The 26,222-nt window shown below is 42.4% G+C and overlaps 1 protein-coding gene across 3 annotated transcripts in view; it reads right to left on the reverse strand.

Annotated features, from left to right (window-relative positions):
* The window catches only part of DNAH12 (dynein axonemal heavy chain 12), a 179,587-nt gene that overhangs the window by 57,765 nt on the left and 95,600 nt on the right, over positions 1-26,222 (reverse strand). For all 3 annotated transcript variants that reach the window (XM_039481288.1, XM_039481289.1, XM_039481290.1), the window contains 8 exons: positions 22,113-22,368; positions 15,212-15,511; positions 9,353-9,531; positions 8,168-8,360; positions 6,650-6,811; positions 4,591-4,785; positions 3,556-3,689; positions 3,009-3,171 (listed from right to left, as the gene is read on the reverse strand). In XM_039481288.1, coding sequence (XP_039337222.1) covers positions 3,009-3,171; positions 3,556-3,689; positions 4,591-4,785; positions 6,650-6,811; positions 8,168-8,360; positions 9,353-9,531; positions 15,212-15,511; positions 22,113-22,368 — 1,582 coding nt within the window. The remainder of the gene's footprint in view (positions 1-3,008; positions 3,172-3,555; positions 3,690-4,590; positions 4,786-6,649; positions 6,812-8,167; positions 8,361-9,352; positions 9,532-15,211; positions 15,512-22,112; positions 22,369-26,222) is intronic.

The raw sequence follows: 26,222 nt of genomic DNA on the forward strand, positions 1-26,222 counted from the left end.
TCTGTAGATTTGTCTTCCTGCAAGATAAGCCACTACCAGAGGTACAGAAATCCATGCACACAGGTTCAACAGTACACGATAATGGTTAACTCAGCTACAAACTTATACGCCGAACAGGAAAGGAATAGACTGAGGTAAGAGAAGTCAGTGGAATGATCTTCAACAGGAGAATGCCTTTCAAACTGAAAAATAGGATCTACAGGATAGTAATTAGGCCTGCACTTTTATATGGCTCAGAATACTGGGCACTGAGGAAGGGACAGGAGTAGATATTGAATACAGTGGAAATGAAAATGTTAAGATGGATGTTCAGAACTATAAAGATGGATCATGTTCAGAACAAATGAATTAGGGGAAGTGTGAAGATGGTACCAACTACAGAAAAGCTGAGGAAATCCAGGATGATTTGTAAAAGCAGCAAAGAGTCCTGTGGCACCTTATAGACTAACAGACGTTTTGGAGCATGAGCTTTCGTGGGTGAATACCCACTTCGTCGGATGCATGTACATGAATCCGACGAAGTGGGTATTCACCCACGAAAACTCATGCTCCAAAATGTCTGTTAGTCTATAAGGTGCCACAGGACTCTTTGCTGCTTTTACAGATCCAGACTAAGACGGCTACCCCTCTGACACTTGAGGATGATTTGGGTGCATGAAAAGTAGATTGGAAGAATATAAAGGAAACAGGGTGTTAAACTCAGAAAGTGGAGGGTAAGAGAATAGCTGGAAAACCCAAAACTAGATGGATGGATGTTACACAAAAGGATTTAATTTGCTGCAGAGTTTCTGAGGAACTGCTTCAAGAGAGACTGGAATGAAGAAGGAGGACTCGAAGAGCTGACCACATACAAAAGAAAGTAAGGCTAGAAGATGACAACGACGATAAAGGTACAGACACAAGATAAAATAAGGAGTGGCACAATGTGCCACTTCTACCACCCATAAAAGAAACTGCAGTGCTCACAATCCATTCCCACCTGCCCTCCAGGATAACAACTGGATGTACAGCTGCACATTTTCAGGCCTCAGATTCAAAGTAAGAGCAATAGGTATCCCTGACAGTATTGTTCAGTTTGTTCCCATTTTCTATTGCATGCCTTGCTGGCTGCTCAAACAGCTGAACAAGCTGCTAAGCCTCAGCCTCCCACCCACCATTAAGACTTTCTCCCTTAATTTCACAAATATAGTGAAAAATACAACATGCAGCTATAATCTTAGGCAAGTTTTTTCCTGCAGCTTCCCACCTACCATTCCACAACTACTGACGTAATAGTTAAACAGTTACTTCCTTCAGTCCAAGTGGCCTGTGAATGGCTTCATTAACCAGGAAAATAGAGAACAGGCTGGGTCTCCCCCCAGATAACTGAAGCAATCTCCACACCATTAATATCCATAGTGAGCTTGGATGCAAACTGTCCTTCCTCCATTAAGGTAAACTGAACTGCATTCTGAAAGATCCTGGTACTGTGGACCCTTCCAGACTACCCTGTATTTATGTTAATAAGCCTGCCACAGTGATCAACCAGTCCTTGGAGCACCAGGCAGAAATACCCCTTTCTGTTTATAAACTCTGAGCTCTGGTACAGGGGGCAAATAATAGGCACACAGTTCCCATCAACTGCTCCAATGCAGTATGGAAACCCAAGCATGCAAAGCCATCAATGTCCTGAGCATTACCAAGCTTTATAACCTGGTGCAACAGTACTTTATGCATGGCATCGCACATCTGCATAACAATCGCATCAGCAGTCAGTCTCCCTACATCTAATAGGTTGGTGAAAGATCAATAACATTTGTGAGTGTCCAGCTTCCGATGGCATTGGCGACCTGCTTCTCAGCAGGTATGGGGCACAGCATGTTGATATGCTGCCATTGCAACTCTAAGGCTACTTCAGCACAGATCTCAAAATAGGCTGCCTTCATCACTGCTGGTCATCCCAGGTCTGGAGAACAAGCTGGTTTCCCAAGCCCAGAAATAGCTCCAGTAGTAGCAGTGGCTTGGTGTCATCCTCATCTTCCTCAATCTGCTTCTCCTGAAGCTGCTGCAACTGGAGGACCCACTGCTGCAGCCACATCATCTGCTTGGTGATGCAGCAGGCGAAGTCCAAAATGAAATCACCCTGCTCAGAGAGCTAAAATGCAGCCCAAACAGCCTGAGTATTTGCAGTTGCCAGAATAGTGGAGTGGAGCATTGTTGGTTCCATGCTTACTGACAGCAATCTGAAAATGGTGCTAGCCCACCCAGAAAGAGAGGAAGCATGAGACGGAGAGAACAGAATCATGGGATTTTTTAAAATTTGAACCCAAGCCCCAGAATGTCACTGGCTTCCACTATGCATCCAACAATGTGCAGTGAGAAAAATCCCAGAATATACACAACTCAACAGCAAAACAAAGGACCAAGGGATACCCTCAAAGAATGCCACACAGTATGCAGCAAGCCCCAGCCATGTGTGTACACAATGATTTAAATTGAAAAAGGGTACAACCGTCCCATGTGCACAATATTTGTGCAGCCTGCATGTTGTGCATTATCTGGCACATGTCTACTCACTATGGACTAAACTCCCTGTGTAGACAAGCCCTGAAATTTCTGCCCAAAATACATCCTGAACTGTGAAAATCTTATAAGAGCTCCTGTTTTCATGCACTTCTGATATTCTGGCACCAAATCTCACATGAATAGCTATTCTGATGAGGTTTTGGCTACATCTGAGCCAAAACTGAAAAATAAATTCTCTGCTATTTTTAGAGAGAAGAATGGTGAGGTAATATTTTTTTATTGGACCAACTTTTGTTGGTGAATGAAACAAGCATTTAAACTACACAGACCACTTTTTAATCCAAAAGCAAAACCATAGGGGTTGTTTCAGATGTAGGGATTGGAATCTAGCTCCCACCCTGGAAATTTTAAGGTTTTGACTTGAGGTTCTGCTTTTGGCTTGTCTCTATTTAACTGTTTTTTAAGTACAATTTCTGCCTGTTCTAACATATGCATCTACTCACCTGAGATTCAGCAAAAGCTAGTTTATCTAGTCCATTAGTATAGCCCTTTTTGGCTTTCATCACAGTATCCCGTTTTTGAGTTAAAAGTTGCTGGAAGGCAGCAATAAGTTCAAGATAAGAAGTAGGAGTTACATAATTATGTCGTCTCAGGGTTTCCAAGAATCTATGGAAAAGAAAGATCATCTTTCTAAGTACAATTAATGGAACATAAAAGGGGTGGAAAATAAAAAGTGTGACAACTAACAGGAATGATCCATTTGTTTTAAGAATAAAAATTTCACACAAACACGGTTCTAAACTTGCACAGTTCTTCAAATTTACAAATTCAAAGTACAGAAATTATCAGTAATGATGGTGACTAAACTATCTTACCAAATAATGTAGTCCATCACCTAATTGCCAACAAATGTTCTCTAACCTATTATTTTTAATTTTAGATTATTCTTTATTTTACCACTTTTGACAGCAAAAAAATCTCATCTTCTCCTCCTTATACCTTTATTTATATAAAATATTACCCCATTTTTTAAAAATATACAAAACTAACTTTTCAGAGAGTGACAAAACAGAAGTATGGAAGTGTTTACAGATGGGCACCACTTCTTGCCGTTCGTTGTCTGTGAGCTGAAGTGTTTCTAAGAATTTATTAGCCACACGTTCAAGGGCATCTTCAGGCCATGGCTGGAAAAAAAGGCAGAGGGAGGACATAAAATGTGTGTGTTACCACTCATAATTTGTGCAAAGGCATAATTTTTACATTTTGGAACAAGCAATTTCTTTAATGGGTCCAACACAATGTGTCTCAAGAAATGGCTTGCTGGTGGCTAATCAATAGATCTAGCTGTAGTTTAACTGCTGATAACACCATTTGTAAGGATTGTGGCCTTTAGCAATTAAAAGTCATTATCCAGGTTTTAGTTCTGCTAAGGAACCTCTATCTTCACTTTTTCCCAGCAGCACAGGAAAACATTGAGCACTATCACAACATGAAATCTCCCTAACACTTGTCAACCATTCCAAATTGCTTTCACCTTTGCTTCCAACTTGTTGATTCTGTAAACTGGCAGCAGAAATTATGAATATATTACTTTTTCACCCAACTGATTTTGTTAACCAAAATATCTAGGTTAATTATACACTGTTATATTGGTAACAAGATTTAGATGTGAACAACTATTTTAAAATCTTGAATGCCTTGAGACACAGCACATCATATATTATCTGATTAAACAAAACATACAATAATCAGCAAATGAAGGAATAAAGCATCATTAGAGAGCAAGTTGTTGATGACAGAGTAACATTAGGTATAACCATGCTGAAACTGGTCAGTACCTACAATATTTTGCATCTAGACATTCTAATTTTTTAAAAATATTTTTCAGCTTTACATGTAACAGGATGAAATATCAAATAGTTTCTCAAAAATATGAGTGAGGATGACTTGTTATATTTTAAATATTTTGAGAGAGAATGAGCTCTGCTTGCTAGAAGGTGAAAGGGAAACACAATGGGGTATGAAAATACAGGTATTAGAAAACTGAAACCTTATTTGTTGAGGCAGCAACATATTTTCACAAACCTGGAACCAGTCAATAGTACAACAGTTGATGAGAGAAGGGAATTGTCGCAGACGATTGCGGAAAGCATCTCCAATTGGGCTGAACGCTACCACAACGTGGAGATTTTCTTTGCAGCGGTTCACAAAGTAGGCAAACAAGGCCAAGGGACTGAGTTCATCATGTTTACTGCCAGCTTGAGCTATTGCACGAACACCCTAGAGAATAATGAATGGGATGGGGAAGCCATTGATTAATAACCTGTGACTAAATACTGTATTTCAAAATGATTTAAATCATCCCTTTTTGACATCGCATGATCTAAAATGTAGTATAGGTAAAATAAGACAAAACCTGCTAATAAACGGAATAAAATTAGAAAAACAGAACAATAAGCAAATTATATTTGTGGGTGCTACACTAGTACTTATCTGTAATTCTGCCACCATTATTCTAGAAATAATTTCCTGCTGGTTTGACCAATCTAGTATTTCAAATTAGGATAAAGAGTAAACTGGTTAAAAAGTGACGTTCTCTTTATGGGGTGGATATAAATCACATTCTGAAAATCAGAATTTGAAATGGAACCTCTTCAGGCAACAAAGTATCTTAGCCTTTTTAGTAACACAACAATAAGACAATTAAAATCAATCTTCAATCACTTACCAAAAACATTTAAAAAGATATCAATTATTAATATTTCATGAATAATGAATGAGTTTATCTCAACTGACATGCTGCAGAATAATTACCACATTTAAATGCTACATGGAAAGAAAATTATTTGAAATTAAAGAATATGTTCAAAAGAACTATGAAATTGAAACAGAACTATCCGAAGCCAACCATCTTTAATAAATACTTGGTTAAAATGAAAAGATAATGCCTTAAAAATCCAACCAATTAAAATCATCATATAATCTAACTTCTTTGCAAAATATATGGAATGCTGCTCTCAGTATATTTATTATCAAACCACAATGAAAGAAAAAAATAAAAGAAAATGTATCAAATAACATTAATTAAATAAAAACATTTGTGCATGTACTATGCAATCAACTTCTATGAGTTTTGGAAGTGTAACGCCATGCTGGTTGGTTAGTTGACATGCCATGGATATGTGAAAAGATTAAGACCTACATTTTCAAAATACTACACTAATTTTGAATGTCCAACTTATGAAACCTAAGTCCCAATTTATGGAAGTGCTAAGCATCCAAAATGAGTGAACACTATTCTGAAAATATAAGTCTAACCCTGTTCTGGGAAGATATAATTGATGACATACATTTTCTGCTCATTTCTGGCCTTGGATATACTAGTGCACTTGCCGCTGATTTCCATGTAAGTTACAGGGGTGCAGTGAAAAAGTGAACTGTGCTTTTATTATGGTATTCCACAAACAAAACAACCCTCCCTCACCCTCCCCAACAATACACCACCAAACAACATCATCCTTTCTTTGTTTAAAAGGGATTGAGGTAGGTTAAATGTGACATTCCCCCCCAAAGCAAGCCCTAAAACCAAGGAAGTGCCTAGTTATGGGACATTTAACCATCCCCTAATGCCCACACAAGAAGCTTCTACTGACAGAGACTGAGTCCCAGAGAACTTATTTCTTCCTCCAAGTAATAAGAAAAAGTGCAAAACCATCATTACAAGCTCAGCAACATTAGCAAATATTGAGGGTTGGCATATAAGCACAAGTTATGTGTACAATGTGTTATGTATTTGTGAGGAAACCATGAGGTCAGAATTAAGGTTTGTACCAGAGGCAGGATGTATCAACCATCCCATTTTATAAACAAGTTAACACAATTTATAAGAAGATCTTGTAAAAACAAGATTACACAAGATCCAGTAAAAGTCATTAAATGAACTGTACATATCCAAATACACTTTAACAAAGGTATACATTGTTAAATTCTTGATGCAAAAATTCTGCAGTTTTGCTTTAAAATTGTGTTGCTGGGGCAAGTTAACTTATGGTTCCCCTTTTAAATTTACTATTTATTGTCAAACCCACAATGAAAATAAAAGAGATTACATTTTAAGAGAAATATAGCCATTTTATAAGGATACCTCCATAATGTCTTGTTTTTCATCTGCTGCAAAAAGATTGGGTACTTCTCCAGTATTGAGAACACTGTCAATATCTTCCAAGAAAGCTTCTTCTTTAATCTGTGTGTCTGTGATTATAAACACAGTTTTCAAGCCCTTCATGCCTGCACTCTTCAGAAGGTTCTATAAGAGTCAAAAAATTAACTGTAAGTTGATTGAAAGTATGGTACACTCTAGAACACTCTTCTTGAAAATTAAAACCAAAACACATGCAGGTTAATCATGGGCGGTGAGTGAAACTTACTGTGGGGGAGGCGAGCTCCTTGTCCTGCGTCTTCCGCCCACAGCCCCGCCCACACTCTACCCTGCTCTGACCCAGGCCCCGCCCCCACCCACCGCTGACTCACCACTCGTCTCTTCACCCTCCCAAGATCCCGCCTCTGCTCACTTCCTCCCCCACCTGCCGCTCACCCACCTGCTGCTCACCCCCTCGCCTCTCCTGCCAGGCCCTTTCCCTGCCTGCCATGAGATCCCCTCCCGCCACCTGCTGTGCAGCTGGCTCGCCTCCTCATCCTGCTGCTTCCCCCCACCCCCATGAAACCCTCTCTCCTTTTCACCTTAAAGTACTAATAACATTCCCCAAGGGAAATGAACAGGCAACAGGTATAGCTCAATTGCCAGACAGATTCTCCTCTGCATGGCAAGGAGTTCAGTGTACGCTGGATAGAGAGGTGAAAAGCCAGGCTACCTGCACCAACCTGAAGCCTAATCTCTCCTTTTGAGAAAGTGCTTGTCATTGACAGCTTGCATTAAGGCAGTAGTTTAATTACCTTTCTTACACAAAATTCCCTGCCAGACTCATTTAAACTGGGTTTGAATAAAATGACTAGATCAAGAAATAAATTCACTAGCTATGTCAGCTCCTCCTTGAGCCAAGGTAACAGTTACTTCTTCTGGGAACAGAGAATAACTGAGGGCCCAAGGGGTCGTCATTTGGAAACTGTTTTTAATTCCAATAACACATTTTCCTACAATAGAAAAGCCAACTGAATGTGGCCAAAGGCTTCCTGGGTGTTGGCAAATGCCTGTTAAATGGCTTCATTACTACTTCAATGGCTCTTTAACAGTGGCAGTGATCTCTGCTACTAGGTCTCTGGAAGGCTTTTTAACCATGTAAAGTTACTCAGGGATCCCCTCCGCTCAACTCCTCACCTCACCTCTCGCATCTGCCACTGACTCCTCACACACATCCACGCCCCGTGGGTAGGACGGGGTGAGGAGAGATGTGGCTGGCAGCTGTGAGGACATGCGAGGAGGGAAGGGGATGGGCTGGAGGAGAGGAGAGGAGGAAGATTCACCCCAGGCAGCAGCAGCAAGCCATGGGAGCCTCGGGGAAGGGTCGGAGCAGGGAGGGGAAGAGGTGGGAGGGTGGGGGCACCAGAGCCTAAGTGCTGGGTGGCAGGGACAGCTGTGCTAGGGGAGACAATGCCTCCTCTTACGGTACCTATTATACCCGCTGCCCATGATGTTAATACTCACCTTCAGATCTTCTCTCCACTCATTCATACCATAGCTCTTAGAGATCTCTGGCTGAAAAATATACATTTTTGCCATGGCTGTAGCCAGACGGGTCAAAGACTGACGTCCACTCCCTCCCATTCCAACCAGTAAGGCATTGCCACCTGACTGCTTCAGAATACGACTTATCCGAGACAAATGTTCCAACACGTACCTGATAATGAAATAGATTAAACATCATGACAACAAGTGACAAAGTACATTTAGAAATGTTTTATATTTTTCTAAGCTAGTATTTTTACTTTCTGTCAATAAGTCTGGGAAATGTTAGCAATTTAGAAGTGCTGCACTAAGTCCAGATGATGTTCTAGCTGTGAAGTGGCTCTCTAACTATCTATTAGGGGAGAATTCTACCATTTTTGCTTGTGGCCTCTGGACCCTCATTTCACCAGGGAAAGGGATTCCAAGTCTGAGAGGGGCTGCACAGTCATGCCCTACTAATCACAGCTGCAGTTCCTCCTGTGAGGTTCTAGGCTGATCAAACCAAGCCACTGGTCTCCTAGTGACCAAGCACACATAAAAATATCCTGAACTGGCTTTTCAGGATAAGTCAGAATTTACTTTCGAGATGATTGACCTTTTTTGAAACCAATTTAAATGGTGTCCCCCTTCATCTTCTTAAATGAGTGTTATGCTTCCTTAGGAAGGAATTCTTACCCCTCTCCCGGCCAAGGTTTAAAGCAATCCCTTTCCCTGGTGAAATGAGGGTCCTTGGGTCACAAGCAAAAGTGGTAGATTCTCCCCTAATAGATAAATAGTCACTTCACAGCTAGAACATCATCTGGACTCAGTGCAGCACTTCTAAATTGCTAACATGAGTGCTCCTGCAAAGGGTCCCTGGGGAGAAAAAAGGTTACTTCAAACAAAAGTTAACTGAAGAAATAAGCAGCGACATGAAAGGAAAAGATCATTGCTCACTCGCCTATTCCCTTTCCCCACCAAAAAAGGAAAAATCAGTATATTTGCTTCCCAGTAAAATCATTTGAATTGTCCCCAGCATCTGCCAAGGGGTAATGTAATCAAAAACAGTTTGGCGGAGACATGTGAAGGGTAAGAGACAGGTAAAAATTTTGCACTTCTCAAAATTGAATATTATTACCAAGTTGTTTATTGCCTAAAGCTGTTAATAATGCCAAATATGTGCACCTGAAAATTACAAGGTTCATTCTTGTTTTGTGAGTTTGGTTATATTCTTCCAAACACTGCTCCACAACATCACTGAACTGTTGAACACTTGGAATTTCAATATAAAGTCTTTCATCTCCTTCAAGGTCAGGGTTCATGTAATCACCAAATACCAAGCTTCTCATGTCTTCTTCAGTTACCTATGGTATAAAATCAGTAAATTACAAGTGAAATTTAATTGTCATTTTTCTAATTCAGAACATTTAAAAATAAAGTTAAAATTAAATAAGTATACCTGAAAATAGAAAAGAGGCACTGAAATACTTTACCTTAGGTAACAGACTAGATTACCTAATTGGGAGTGCTTCTGTTTTGGGGGAGTTATTTTTAGATATATATGAGTTTGATCTATATGTAAAAATATTGTTTTTTTCAGGGCTTCCTCTTTGAATATACTGTAATACGCAGGGCCGGTGCAACCATTTAGGCGACCTAGGCGGTCGCCTAGGGCACTAGGATTTGGGGGGCGCCATTTTCTTCGGCAGCGACCGCGGCGGCCAGATCTTCGGCCGCCCCAGTTGCCACAAGCATTTAGGCGGAGGGAGCTGGGGCAGAAGAGCACGGGGAGTGCCGCTTGCAGCAAGTAACGGAGGGCAGGAGTGGCACACAGAGGAACTCCCCGCCCCAGCTCACCCCTGCCCCGCCTCCTCCCTGAGCACGCCATGGCTGCTTCACTTCTCCCGCCTCCCAGGCTTGTGGCACCAATCAGCTTATGCGCCGCAAGCCTGGGAGGCGGGAGAAGTGAAGCAGCCACGGCATGCTTGGGGTGCTCTTGCGCAGAGCAGGGGTCAGCTGGAGCGGGGGGGATGCCTCAGAGTGGAGGGTGGGGAGCTGCTGCAAGGGGGGTGCCTTAGGGTGGGGGCACGGGGGGAGGGGAGGGCGCAAGGTGGAAGTTTTGCCTAGGGCGCGAAACATCCTTGCACCGGTCCTGGTAATACGTAATGTATATTATATACATTACTTATTATAGTATCATACACTGTGGTGAGTATTCTCTTTGTAACGCTCCCTAGTACATTTTCATGTAGTACTGTTTCATACAGCGATACACTGAAGTGTACTAGTTAAACTTTAGTACTCACCAACTGGGTCTACCTGGACTAATTAATGAGCAATACATTAGTACACTTTAGAGATCACACCTCTAGTCACAATACTACGTAGACAAGCCCTTTGATATAAGTAACCATTTTTGTTGTTTATTGGATAAACTTTTTTTTTTGTATTGGGGTGTTTCATCAGTGTTTATTGATTAAAACAAAAAATCAAATTCCCTACTAATAGGTCATGTCCATCTTTAGTAAATGTTTATTTATTCTTGGAACACAATTAATTCAAATGCCATTCATAGTCCCACTCACCAACATAATCAAAATTTTCAGGATATAACACAGAGGTACGGGTAGCATTCTTATTCCCCATCTTAGAAAGTAAGAACTAGAGCCATAAGGTAAGTTCCTTGTCTAACATCAATTCAATGGCAAAAGACAGTGGGAAAAACAAATTATAAAACAAAAATCATCCAAAACACTAGAAGGTGATCATGACAAAAAAACAGATTGTTCACCTTGAACAGCCCCTTAGAATTTGTATTTACTATGCTAAACAATCTATTCCACCTTATATTTAGCTATGACACTCTGAGTACCTTTCACAGGCCTGAAGAAGAATTCTGTGTAGCTTGAAAGCTTCACTAATGGAAGCTGGTCCAAGCAGGGCCGGTGAAAGGAAGTTTTGCGCCCTAGGCGAAACTTCCACCTTGCGCCCCACCCCCCAGCCTTGGGGCAACTCCCTACCCCCCCTCTGCCCTGAGGCCCCCCCGCCCCTGTGGCAGATCCCCTGCCCTGAGTTACCCCCCTCACAGCAGCTCCCCACCCCGGGAGCCGTGCAGCACCTCCCCACCCCGGGAGCCGTGCAGCACCTCCCCACCCCAGCTCACCTCTGCTCCACGTCCTACCCGAGCACACTGCCCCCGCTGTAATTATCCTCCCAAGCTTGCGGTGCCAAACAGCTGATTGGCGCTGCAAGCCTGGGAGGCGGGAGAAATGGAGCAGCGCTTGGGAGGAACCGCTGTAAAAAAAAATTTGGGGGCACTGCTTTTTGCTGCCCCCAAATCTTGGCGCCCTAGGCAACTGCCTAGTTTGCCTTAATGGTAGCACCGGCCCTAGGTCCAAGAAAAGATATTGCCTCATCCCCTTCCCTAAATCTAAAGACAGAGACTTTCCCCATGTAGTAGATCAGGTTTCTAGAAGTCCATGGAAAAATCTTCATCACTGAGTTTCCTCTTGCAGATATCACACTTACTGGCAGATGGACCAAGATCCAGACTAAATTCCTCTTGTCATAATGGTTGGTAAATTACTCTCAAATTGTTTTTGTCATCTTACAAATCATGGGCTAAAAAAGAAAAATCTTTGGCCAAGGAGAAGTACCAATTTCTTTCTCACTGAAAGTTTTGATAAAGCTGGGAGAAAAGATGCTGCAGACTGGTAACAATGTTTTAATGTATAAGTTGATCCATCCTAGCTTCTGTGTAACTGGACTTTTTCTTTCCATTTTTAGACTCCTGAATATCTCAAATAAAGAATCTACCTAAAAGGGCAAGTCCTAAGCAAATAAAACTGCAAGGTTCAAATAATACTTAAATTATGCCAAAATATCCTTTAAGGGACTTTGAATATGGACAAAACTTGGGAGGGAAATATGAAATGCGGAGCCAGGCTTGGGAGTGAATCCTAGGACTAATATGTGTGACAGCTGTGCCTTTATGAAAAATAAGGAATTGTTCTTTATGACAGAAAGCAGAGAGATCCCCAACATGTCTGATCAAAGTAATAGCTGCTGAGGCTGCGTATATAGGAACCAATGGAGACCACTGACTGAGTTTTGCCTCAGGTGATCCAATTATATGAGGCACAAGAGAAGCTGATCTGCTGAGAGAGAAGCCTGGAGCAAGAGCTCCTGTCTGTGGGGGGGGGTAAATCACTGAGACAGGCTACCATGGCCGCATGCAAGCTGAATCCTGATGCCTGGACCTGTGTCTGTGAGATCTGTAACCCCAGAGATGCAAGCAGTCACTATTAAGATGAAAAAAAAACCGGGAAATCACATGTGCTAATGTAAGTGAATAAGGTGTTTAGTGCTTTTGTGAAAAAAATAACCATTGTTAATGTAAATGTATCTTTCTAATCTATGAGATGTTCTCAGATATTATGGAAGTTACACACGCAGAAAGAGCAGATCTGAGATGAAGTGGAAGGACGTGGTTTCACAAGGAAAGAGGCCAGTGAACGTGTGAGGGAGGGAGAGGGAGGGATGAAGGGGAGGGAGGAGGGAGGACAGAGGAGAGGAGAGGCAGGAAGGAAAGCAGGAAAATCAGCAGAAGCGGCAGGAAGATCAGCGGTGGCGGATGCACTCTGGGCGCTGCTGTGATCAAAACTGACATGCTCGGCGTCTTGTGGAGCTTCAGGAGCAGCAGCAGGATCACAGGCCGCTGCAGCCCCTCCTGTACCACCCTCCCCCCTCACCATGTTCCCTCTCTCCTCACCAGTGGCGTAAGAACGTGGGGAGGCTCCGTCCACCCCCGCCCCACCCCCCCCACCCAGAGACCAGAAGGATGCCTTTTACTTTTTTTTTTTTTTTTTTTTTTCCTCCCCCTCCTCCCCTCTCCCCCTCTCCACACCTCTTTTCTCCCCTTTCTTTAATAAAATAAAATGAAAATAAAAAAAATTTTTTTACTTTTTTAAATTGTACTTTTGTTGGGGAGGGGGGGAGGGGAGAGGGGGAGGAGTCAAGTCAACTGGGGGTCATCAACAAACACACACACCACACACACAACATACACTGGCACACTGTGAAGCTCGATTTCAGCTGCTGCCTGAGCTCTGCCTCTTGCTCTCTCTTCTGGTCTCCTCCTTCTAATCTCCCTGGTAGCTGGCTGCCCAGCCTCCTCCTCCCACCACCCCAGCCTCCCTCCCTCCCCCCCACATGATTGTGGAAATACAAGCACAGCAAGCAGAGAATGAGCAAGCAGCAGGCAGCAACTGGGGGGGCATTGTATCGCGCTGAGCGAGCAAGCGGAGTCATGCAATGTCCACCACCATTCCACACACATTCACATGCCAATTCCACCATGCACCTGCTGCTGACAGCCTGCCATGCTGCCTGTATGAGCCTGTGTGGCCATGGCATGTGCTGCATCCCCCATGAGGGGGCAGACAGGGCTGGGTCCCCCAGGATAACGATCTTTTCTGCATACCAAGTGGTCTTTGCTTCTGGTCTGGAAGTAGTGCCCTTGCTGCGAATACGCGAGCATCATGAACCATCTGCCTCCCTGCATCCCCATGAAACCTCGTCATCAGATCTGTGGACAGATGTGTTGTGTGATGAAAAGTACACCAGTGCACACCCACCACTGGAAAACTACCTTCCGTGTTTCGTACTGCTGGGGTAGGTGGTGGGGTGCCTAGGATATGCCCAGGGTTCCATCCCACGCATTGCAATCCCCCCACCATGCAAAGCCTGCCACACACTAGTAGCAGCAGCTTCGTAGCAGCAGCTTTCAAGTAGCAGCAGCTTAGTGAGCAGCAGCACAGTGCAGCAGCTTTTGCCCCCACACAGATTTTCCAACCGACTGACGATTGCTGCTGATGTTCTGTCTGGTGTTGCACCAGGGCCCCACTGCTTCTATCTGCTCTCGCTTGTGGCTTCTTGGGCTTATGGCGCTGCAAGCAGGGGCAAAGCAGGTCGTCGCATGCCAAGTCACAAAGTTCCATGAAAGTGTTTCGCCAGCCACACGCACGTTTCACACCCACAATACAAGTCACCCCGTCCCGCCAGTCCACCAGTTTCCCAAATGGCGTCGCCCTCAGATAGACCACCATCAGGATCTGGGCCACAAAGAAGGTGGGCTGCAGTACCATAGGCCTTATGCCCTATCAAGAGAGGCAGGACTGGAGCTCAGCACAACCCCCAGTCACTCTGTGGGCAGAACAAGAGACAACATTACAATTTTTGCAACAGAGCCTTGAGGAATATTTGGTGTGCATCATGAGGAGCAGGAGCGTTTGTCTTGGATGAAGTAGAAGGAAAACTAAAGAGCTTCAATAAGTTGCAAGAGGAAACTCTGTCGAGAAGAAAATGACCTGGTAATTGGTCTGCCTATCAGCGTGAAAACTAAAGACGGAAGACAACTGATGCAGATTTAAGAATAGACAGGAACAGAATTCCATAGAGATATATATATACTATCAATAAATCAACTACACAGACATTATTATGAATTAATCTCAGTGTGCAAGACCTGTAGCATATAAAGTATACAAAGTCACATAAACTAAAGGTGCATCAGTCAAGCCTTTAAAAGTGACATACTAATCTGGTTATTCAAACTAGTCATCACAGTTTTCTTAAATTTTCCTGCTGAAATGCCAGGTATGCTCCTCCCATCCCCCTGACAGGCATGCTATATTCATTTGTTTTATTCTGGTTTCCAACATAATTTCCTAGCAAAACAAAAAACAAAAAAAATTCAATACTATGAATGTCCTGAAAGTGAAATAAACATAACTTTTTTTTTAAACTAATGCAGGTAACAAAAAGCCTATCTCTTGCCAGAAGGAAAGAAGAGAAAAATCTTTGTTGTAGGTTGTGGGGTTGTTTTGGTTTTTGTTTTTTTAAATCATGCAACATGCTCCACCAGAGATGGGCACCAAGACAGATGATATAGAACAGAGATAAAATAGCCACTGCTAAAATTCAGACATTCTGATGCAGAAAATAATAAATATAAATTTTGTAATGGCAAATGTGATTACTTACAGGTGCGTTCTGTTGCCTTAGATGTGCAAAAACAATGTCAAACGCTTCTTTGAAATGGTCTTTCACTATGTCTCTCATTATTCTGAACAACCAGGCTCTATCAGTGTCATCCACAAGGCGGTCATAAAATACTCGAAATACTTCATGCACAAACAGACGAATCATCATATGCTTGCTTTCAACTGATTCTTTTTTAACGAGTAAGCAGCCTTGGACAACACGTGAAAAGTCACGCAGGTTAAATGTGTAATGTGATTTGGCTGGTGTTGGCAGCAGGTTTTTCATGGCTTTCTTATATACCTTAAATATGAAAAAGGCAATGATTAAAAACAATTATTATATTATCAACATGCACCATTTATATCACTTCTCACAAATTACATTTTTCTAATATCATATTTTGTACCGTGAAACAATTCAAAAATATTAAACAAACCTCACAATATCAGATAATATATGGTATACTCCCTACTGTTGTCTGGAGTGTTTAATCTGTCTTTAGCTCATGCTGTGTGATAAAATGGAGACGTTTGTTAAGAATATTAAACACAGTGTAATGAACACTGTCAGCAGGCATCTTTCCCACCTACTCTAAGATATAGATATACATGCCCTGTGTAGGGTCAAAACATTAACCCTATTAACAGACAAATTAACAATAAAACAATAAAATTTGGTCCTAACTTTCTCCCCAGGCTTGGTCCTAGGTTCTTAGTTTAGGGTTGCTCAGTTCATCTGCTATAACCTCTCCATCTCAGACCAAAAGCTGTCAAGGAAGCCCAACTCCAATGCTTGCAGTATCTAATTTTACTTAACCCAGGCTTTCTGTCCTGACAGGCGTTGTGTGGCAGGGTGCCACTTTTTGTCCTAAGTGGGATTTTTGTCCATCCCATCACATGCACTGTTGGAGCCCAAATTATTCTTCAAAAAAGGAACAAATAAATTATCCTGTTACACTGGTCTAACAGAAGAGAATATACCAAAAGCCCTTTGAAAAAAAAAAGAAAGAAAAAAAGAAAATTAAAAGTTAATTCTTGTTCTCTGAAGCTATATGTCATAACACATTATCATTCTCTTAGAATCCAGGCTCCAAAGATTCTTATTTTGGTGCCCATAGTTCAAAATCCTAAAGCTGCTGGCTTCAGCAGGGGATGGCTCTTGCCAGGGCCGGCTCTAACCCCCCAGCGCACGCGCGCGGCGCGCATGCGCCGGGAGGGCGCGGCGCGGGCTCGTGGGACCTCGCGCGGCGTGCCGGGCGGGAGGGTCATCGGCCCGTTCGGTGGACCTGCAGGCATGGCATGCAGAGAGAGGAGGTCCTGGTCGTCTCGGCTCAGGACCTCTCCGCCGGCATGCCCTGCCGGATGCTCCCACGGGAGGGGGGGACCAGACCCCTCCCTGCAGTCTCTGCAGGGGGTCCACACGAGCAACTGCCAGCTGCAACTGCCAGCCGCCCCCCGCGCGCCCGCCCCTGCTGAGGCGCGGCTGCCTTGCTGCCTGGCTCTTGCAGTGGACCATCTTGAGGGTGAGATAGAGCAATTAGTATTCTGAAAGGGGTTCAAAAGAGAGGATCCAAGAGGTTTAGGAGGACAATATTAGGGTCCCATGCTGGAGTAGCCTGTGGCTAAGTATGTAATAGGCCTTGAGAAACTTCGATACCATTGGGTGAGAACAGAGCAAGCATAACTGTACTAGGGGATGACAAGCTGAAACTGCTGCAAGGTGAACCACGATGGACCTGAAGGAAAGGCTGGAATGTTTTTAACACAATATGTAGCCAAGGATTTTCAGTATTAAAACCTACAGTTATTCCAGATTGTGCAGGACTGCCCATATAAAAAATCTCTTCAATTTCAAGGAGTAATGTTTTTTTTCCAAATGGCATTCTACTTTGTATAAGTATTTCTTGCAATGAGCAGTTTCTGACATGGTTACTCAACCAGCTAACACCCAGGCCATCAGATGCAGTGACTTTTGGTCTGGACGATTATCTAACCATGATTCTGAAACATCGTGTTTGGACAGTCAGAGAGTGGAATACAAGGTTGAAAAGACATCTGTAACAGATCTGTCAGCTAAAGCTACCATGGCCAGTAAGAAGCTACAAAGATAAGTGTGGTTCTGTCCTGTCTGATCTTGGCTATCACCCTGAGAATCAGGGGAATTGGTGGAAAAGCATACAGGAGTCCTCAATTTCATGAGAGGACAGCATCAGGTAATGATCCCGGGGTCATGCCCCCTCTTGAGCAAAAGTTGCCCTCGGTGGTGAACAGGTCTATTGTGGGAACTTCCCACTGGTTGAATATCAGCTTTGTGATGGACCTCTGCAGAAACCATTCTGCTCACGATGAATTGTTTGCTTAAGATGTCTGCTTCATTGTTGCTGATTCCAGAGAAGTGAAGAGCTGCCAGGTTATCCTTGGCTCAAGAGTTCCGGAACCTTTGTAGAAGTTGGGGAGCCACTGGCGCTGAAACCGGAGGGGGGTGGATAGAGCCGTGCCATCCACTTTTTTTTAACCTGAGTGTAGTCAGGGGGCAGAAGACAGCGCTGCCCCCCCGAAACCGAAAACCTTGGGCAGGCATGGACCGGTGTCAGCAGGGGCTGTGCTACATGGCAGCATTTCCCCCAAAAAGCACGCCTATGTTTAAAAGTGGGGGCATGACCCTCCAACTTTTAAAAGTGCGGAGACCATGGCCTCCCATCCTGTTCCCTGCTTCCAGCACTGTTGCCTGGGCTGATGACAATATGTCTGTAACTTGACATCTTCTTGACAGAGGGGTGATTTGCAGGTGACTTCTTGTTTGTATAGGTAGTACACTATAGAGGTGATGTCTATCAAGATTTGCACTGTGGAGTTTTGAGGAAGAGGTAGGAATGTCATGCAGGAAACTGTGATAATGTGTGAGCTCCAGAACATCTCACATCATCCTGGAACCATGTCCCCTGCATCTGGAGGTTGTCTAGATAACCGCTGACCTGCTCTTGATACATGTATGATTGTGTCATGGTCAGAGGGTGAGGTGGGGGTGAGAAAGGTACCCCTCTACATATGGTCTTGGGGCTAGCCACCAACTCAGCTCTGAGATGATGTGAGGTGGAACCACAACTTTCTTGTTCATCTCGTGTCCCAACAGGGAATGGACTGACCTAAGGCCTGGTCTACACTAAGGGGGTGGGGGTCGAACTAAGGTGCGACGACAGCAGCTCTGCAGCGCGAGCGTAGCTGGGAAGTAAGTCGGTTCACCCATCCCGTCAGGCGCGGCCAGGATCAGTCCGTCCGTCCCGTCCAAGTCCAACTCCGCCGCGCGTCGCCCGGAGTGGTTGGAGTCGGTCGGAGGAGGGGCGAGGGGAGGGAGTGAACTTCTCTTGATTAGACCTTGATTAGATCGTTGAAGTCGAACTCGCATCGATCGGCGGTAAACGAGACCCCCCTACCCTAAGGTAGATCGGTAGAGGCCACAGGTGAAGTCTGGCAAGCAGCGTCACACATGTGCATGCAGACATTTGACCTAGCAGACCAAGGCAAGTGCATACTATCATGGCCAGATTTTATCTTAATCCATTCAGTATTGATTGCAGGGACAAAAACCTGTCCTCGAGAAGGTATGGTTTTGCCAACTAGGCCTGGGGTGAGAGATGATTTTTCATAGTTCACCAGGATGTGGATTGGGCAAACAAGGAGAGGACTAGCTGTTACCATCTTTTGCTAGGATCTGTCACTGATCAGCCAGTTGTCTCAATATGAGTAGACATGCAGGCCTTTCATCTTTATGTGTGCCCCTATCATTTCTAGGAGTTTTGTGAAGACTGTTGGGGCCATGGAGGTTGAGCCTTCCTGTGAATGGTTGGGCCTTACTTCCTGGGGACCAAGTGAATAGCTGTGTGGAAATACCTGGCCTGTAAGTTGACAGCCATGAACCAGCCTTGAGGATGAGGAGAGGGAATGATGGGGGCAAGCGTTACCATCCTGAATCGGAGACAGTGCAAAAAGACTCCCTAGGGCCAGGATAGGAAGAAAATCCCTTTTCTTCTTCACAATGAGGAATTATCAGGAATAGAAATCTCTTCTCCAGTACATCTGCAGTACTGTCTCTATGGCTCCTACAAGAAGCAGAGAGGCCACATCTGTTTGTAGTAAGCTCTCTCAAGAAAAGTCCCTTTAGAAGGATGGGGAAAAGGAGTGGATAGAGGGCAGGGACTGGAATTGGATTGGGTAAACATTGGTGATGATCGCTAGCACTCATGTGTTGGATGCCTGGCAGATCAAGCTCAGTTGTAGAGAGCAATGTAGCTTACAAAGATTACTTTCTACTCTGGACTGGCTCTAGTGTGGCTCCTGACAGTCCCGACAAATCTGCTGTCCTGAAGCAGGTGCAGAGTATGTTACGGAGGAGGAGGAGAAAGAATGGTGCCTCTTGGTGAACCCATGGCTTCTTCCTGAGGAGATAGCAGGGTTGTCTGGGCTGGTACAACATAGTTCCCTGCCTCGTCCAAGGCTAATATTGGTAAGGTTTATGATAAGAGGCCGGTGTGTACCTCCCCAAGGAGCACAGAGTGGCTCTCAAATCATTCAGGAACTGTAAAGCACTATCCATGTATTCATTAAATAGCTCCATCCACTGAAGAGCAGGTCTTCTATTGTGACTTGCACCTCCTTGGGGATGCCTGAAGCCAGTAACCATAAGGCTTTTTGCATCATTATGACTCTAGCCATGGATCTGCCCTTCATGTGCAAGGTAAACATGGCTGCTTGGAGAGTGGGCTTAGGCATTAATTAACCACCCTATCTGTGTCCTTAAGCTCTTTCTTACTATCTTGTGGAAGCTTAGCTAAGAATAGTGACCATATCCCATTTTAAAAAGTTGTACTCGGCCAGGAGACCTTGGTAACTAGAAATACAAAGTTGCAGAGAAGCGGTGGAGTGATCTTTCCTTGGTCCCATTTTTTCAGACCTTTCTCCTTTGTGGACTAGATTTTACCTGGACCACAGAGACAACTAATTAATTAAAAAATATTCAACCCTCTTCTGTGGGACTTGATACCATTTCTCAAACTTTTTTGTTGTGGCAGGAATGGTGGTAGCTTTCTGCCACAGATCTTCAGTTGGGTTGTATATTTATCTTTTATCAGGAGGGCAATTCTAGCAGAGTCTAATGCAGTCAGGATGTTGAACAATTTATGAGGCTTCTCCTGTATTACCAGTCTGGATATTCAACATATCTGTTATCCTCAACAACAACTCTTGGAAAGCTTTGAATTCAGCCAGGGTTGGTACTAGAGCTACCACTTTGTCTGGTGATACTCTGTTCTGCCAGGTGTCAGTGGTCTGGCCAGGAATGTTGCCTGAGAATTTGATCTCCTCCATTTCCTGGAAGCTTGAGAAAATGGTCCCCAATACACCTAAAAGGGCCATCGTGGCATACCATAAGGACATGACTGGCTCACATGGTGTCCACTGCTAGTCATAGTGAGGCTGTGACTCAGCTCTAAAAGAAAAGCCGCCAGGTCTCTCCAGTGGGTTACCTGCTGACCTCCAGGGGGATGATTCTCAACTTCAGGTTTGTGAGAATGTGTGGCCCAGCAACAGGGAAGATGAATACACTTCCTCCAAGGGCACTGCCAAGGCAACATTGATCTCAGTACTGGGGTCTGTTCTGGTGTCAGCAGTGGTCTCGATGCAGGGGGTCATCCTTGGAATAGGTGTGGATATCTGCCAGTACCATGGGTGACTCTACTGATGGAGTTGGTGTCACTGCCTGCATGGTCATCGGAGTCGATGCTCAGGCATGCTTTGTTGATATTAAAAGTATAACCAATTCCATGCCATCAGTCCCCATTTTTTTGTTTGAAGCTTAGTAGTCTAGGTTTGCTTTGGTGTCTCCCTGTGTGATCATATAGAGCTGTGCCTGGAATCTCAGCTTCTGTGCTCAGAACATCCTTTCAGCACTAGCCTTCAGTGCCAGAGGTGTCAGTGCCAGGATTTTTTTTGGGGGGGCCTTCAGTGCCAGAGGGTTTTTCAGTGCCAACTTGCAGTGTTGCACTCCTGCTACAGGGGGCACTCATGGACGTTGATTTCTTCAGTATCTCATCAGACTTGGTACTCATTTCTCCATTGATTATTCCAGCAAATGGAGTTTAAGATGAGCATCCTGTGACTTGTACGCCTTTGAGGAAAAGGTGCAGCGTACCTTGCCTTGATCTGGTATGTGGCTTTCACCCAAGCAGAACAGGCATCTACTAAGACCATCAGTAAGCAGGATCAGGCCATCACGTAATGGGCAAGGCTTAAAACTCAAAGGTTTGGAGTTCATCATGACGCAGGAGCAGATAGCATTTAGCCATGCTGTATCGACAGGGAGTCGCTCTCTCTTTTTTAAGTTCCATATTTAACTAATTAGGGCATCTGATGCAATTTCCTGCTAAGAAAGGAAGATGATTGTCCAGTAAAGCAGAATGAGTAGAAGAATTAGCCAATACTAAGGAGTAGCAGATTGGACATTGCTAGAGTCCATCATGCCTCCACATGCAATAAGAGGAAATTGAGGGACAGCTGTGACCACTCCGCCCTGATGCCTTTGCACAGGAGCACAAGCAGGCACTATGTGGAGGTGCAGACCCAAAGGACACTGCTATTGAAAAGACTCCAGTCTTGCAGATATGAAGTGCATGTGTACCAATACTGGTATCCACACTGATACACAAGTTTCTAGCAAAATAAAGCTTTACCCATAAAAATAAGTTAACTTCATATAAATAGATGCTGTTGAATTATCTGTACTTTGAAAATAGTAATGGGGACTAGATTTCCCAAACTCCAATATCATCAGTTTAATCAATCTGGAACCCATGGAACTTTACCAAGTAGTGGAAAATAGAACTTTCAGGAAGGTATTTGCTTCTTACCTCCATAGTGCCACTGACAATTTGGTTTCCAATTGTGAAGAATTCAGGAGCAAATTCGTTAGTCCTAAGGTAGAAAGCTACTATGGTAGAGAAGATACGGACCATAGTTTCATCACTAAAGGAGTTAATGGTGCAAATGTTGAAGTGTCGCAGAAAACGAGACGTAACAGGATTCCTCCCACCTCCTGGAGGTCCCATAGCAGCTATCAACTGTATGTCAACCAGTGTAATTTTATTTGTGTCCTTTAAGTCATACCTTCAAAACAAATTACAATGTGATATTTAGACAATTACAGATATAACAAAGCATTCTACAAATTCTACCAATTCTACAAAGACAGCCATGCTCATGGACCTCTGAGTTGATTTCAGTGGAGCGTCACATGGGGTCAAGGACATACATACATGTTTTGCTTTGAAGCATTGAGGCCCAAATCATTAGATTTAATCTGGGATTCACAATTCCATCCCACAGTTTTGTGTGACAACAACTAATACATAGATTGTAAGATCTCAGGGACAGTGACCATTTTTTTGTTCTGTGTTTATACAGACCTAGCACAATAGAGTCTTGGTCCATGATTAGGGCTTCCAGATGCTCTGATAACACAAATAAATAATAACTAATGACAATGTCAATTGGAGGGTTATACCTCCGATATCCAAGAGCAACAGATATCTGCAGCCAGAAAAATTCTGGGGGACTTAGGTTCTTCCTTTTGCTGTATTCCCTAAAATGTAAGATTTTTTTAATGTAAAAACATATATTTCTAGGCCTCCTGGTTGGAAAGTTAGTCTTCATAGGGCACTTTATTTTTGCAATCAGGCAGACTGAAATAATACATCACCCTAGAAGTGTGAACTTTGTGTACATCTGTTGTTATTTATACAATGTCAATTACAGCATAGAATCGAGTTAATGGGTGCCTGTCTCAATGAGTTTACATTTTTAATTTTATCTTGAAAGAACATTAACTTCAAAGCTTATGTTGGAGCATTTAAATACTTACAAATTTGAAACAATCTGACCAATATGTAGTAGTTTAACCATGTGAATTTAAATACATTGTTTTGCAGTATACATGATGATATCTTTAACCAACAAATTAGTATAGAAACATACACATTCAATATTAATCAAATAATTATTTATGAATTCAGGGTCCTTAAAGATCTACTAATTTTCTTTATTTCCTTTCTTCAAAATTTATGATCCAAACCAGTTATAATGGAAGTGGATTTGTTAAACATTTAAAATTATTGCTCTGAAAAGGAAACAAAAAAGTATCTCTCTTTCCAAAGTTCCAAAATTTTCCATGCCTTATATTTGTACAGAATTAAAAGAATGGGAGGAGATTAATTTGCAGAGAAAGTCCAGAAACACTATGATGCCAATATTTTAAAAGGGCTCAAGAGGTGATCCCGGCAATTAGAGATCGTAAGTCTAACATCAGTACCGGGCAAATTAGTTGAAATAATAGTAAAGAATAAAATTGTCAGACACATAGAAGAACATAACTTGTTGGGCAAAAGTCAACATGGTTTCTGTAAAGGGAAATCATATCTTACTAATCTATTAGAGTTCTTTGAAGGGGTCAACAAACATGTGGACAAGGGAGATCCAGTGGACATAGTGTACTTAGATTTCCAGAAGGATTTTGACAAGGTCCCTCACCAAAGGCTCTTATGTAAATTAAGTTGTCATGGGATAAGAGTGAAGATCCTTCCATGGACTGAGAACTGGTTAAAAGACAGGGAACAAAGGGTAGGAATAAATGGTAAATTTTCAGAATGGAGAGAAGTAACTAGTGGTGTTCCCCAAGGGTCAGTTCTAGGACCAGTCCTATTCAACTTATTCATAAATGATCTGGAGAAAGGGGTAAACAGTCAGGTGGCAAAGTTTTCAGATAATACTAAACTGCTCAAGATAGTTAAGACCAAAGCAGACTGTGAAGAACTTCAAAAAGATCTCACAAAACTAAGTGACTGGGCAACAAAATGGCAAATGAAATTTAATGTGGATAAATGTAAAGTAATGCACATTGGAAAAAAGAACCCCAACTATACATACAATATGATGAGGGCTAATTTAGCTACAACTAATCAGGAAAGAGATCTTGGAGTCATCGTGGATAGTTCTCTGAAGATGTCCACGCAGTGTGCAAGGCAGTCAAAAAAGCAAACAGGATGTTAGGAATCATTAAAAAAGGGATAGAGAATAAGACAGAGAATATCTTATTGCCCTTATATAAATCCATGGTATGCCCAAATCTTGAATACTGCGTACAGATGTGGTCTCCTCATCTCAAAAAAGATATACTGCCATTAGAAAATGTTCAGAAAAGGGCAACTAAAATGATTTTGGGTTTGGAACAGGTCCCATATGAGGAAAGATTAAAGAGGCAAGGACTTTTCAGCTTGGAAAAGAGGACACTAAGGGGGGATATGATAGAGATATATAAAATCATGAGTAGTGTGGAGAAAGTGAATAAGGAAAAGTTCTTTACTTGTTCCCATAATATAAGAACTAGGGGCCACCAAATGAAATTAATGGGCAGCAGGTTTAAAACAAATAAAAGGAATTTCTTCTTCACACAGTGCACAGTCAACCTGTGGAACTCCTTGCCTGAGGAGGTTGTGAAGGCTAGGACTATAACAGGGTTAAAAGAGAACTAGATAAATTCATGGAGGTTAAGTCCATTAATGGCTATTAGCCAGGATGGGTAAGGAAAGGTGTCCCTAGCCTCTGTTTGTCAGAAGGTGGAGATGGATGGCAGGAGAGAGATCACTTGATTGTTACCTGTTAGGTTCACTCCCTCTGGGGCACCTGGCATTGGCCACTGTCGATAGACAGGATACTGGGCTGGATGGACCTTTGGTCTGACCTAGTATGACCGTTCTTATGTTCTTATGTACTAGAAATGAGACAGCTAAGCAAGATAGTAATAGAAGCCACTAAAATTAGATATCTTGGGTAGAGCTGGATAAAAAAATTTTGAATTTAATTATAAAACCCAGGACTCAGACAGGTTAAAAAGGGAAATTGAAGGCAAAATTATTTAGGCAAAGAAGTTTTCACTAGAGCTGAGCAAGTAATTTATAACAATTTCTGTTTGTAAAATATTCATGAGCAGATGACTTCTAATTTATTCATTGATAAAGTATTTTTATGTCTGTGGCTATATCGCACACAGTATGCTGCAAGTATTCAATACTTGATATTTGCCATCCAAGTTGTGTTGCTTCATTATGATTAGTCAGATGAGTCACATCCCAACATCGTTTTTCACAAACATTTGTGTGTTATGGACAGTCATTATCAAATATCAGAGGGGTAGTCTGTATCCACAAAAACAACGAGGAGACTCCTTGTAGTCATCATCAAAGTTTGATGCATAGGTCTTCAACAAAACTGAATTTTAATTTCAAGCACTAAGTTTGCATTAATTCGTTTGGGGAACAAAAACAATCACAAAGGGATCATGTAAATGCTGGAGCAAATTAATTTAAAATTTTGAGCAAATCTTTAAAGATTTTTTGCAATTATTGCCCACCAGTAGCTTTCAAAACACCCCTATTAAATACATCACTAAGAGAGCTGTGCAGAGTGCTAATTTTTAAATTTGCTGGCAAAAAAAAAAAAAAAAAAAAAAAAAAAAAATTTTTTAACACAAAATTAAATTTTTTTTTTAGAGATAAGATTTTTTTTAAAAAAAAAAAAAGGAGAATTTCTAAGTGAGAAGTCATTTTGAATAAAAAAAAATCAAAACATTTAATTTAGAAACCATTCAGTAAAATTTACACAAATTCATTAAATGTTTTGGTTGTTCTGAATCTGCATTTTTCGCCAAGAAAAGTTTCATCCAAAACATTTTGCACAGCCTCTAGTCACTAGGAGCAACTAACATGGCCACATTTTTTAAAATTTGAGCAAGTCCTTAACAGGAAAGATTAATGGCTATTAGAATAATAGTCACACTATCTCTGTAGCAATTCAACCAACTTTTCAGCCCTTCTTTTTTTTCAGCCAAATGTGCTCAAATTCTTACACTATACATTTAAGAGAGATTTAAGAGAATGATGATTAACTGGCAGATGAAATTTAAGATT

This window comes from Mauremys reevesii, linkage group 7 (assembly GCF_016161935.1).
Source record: "Mauremys reevesii isolate NIE-2019 linkage group 7, ASM1616193v1, whole genome shotgun sequence".
Taxonomy (NCBI): domain Eukaryota; kingdom Metazoa; phylum Chordata; order Testudines; family Geoemydidae; genus Mauremys; species Mauremys reevesii.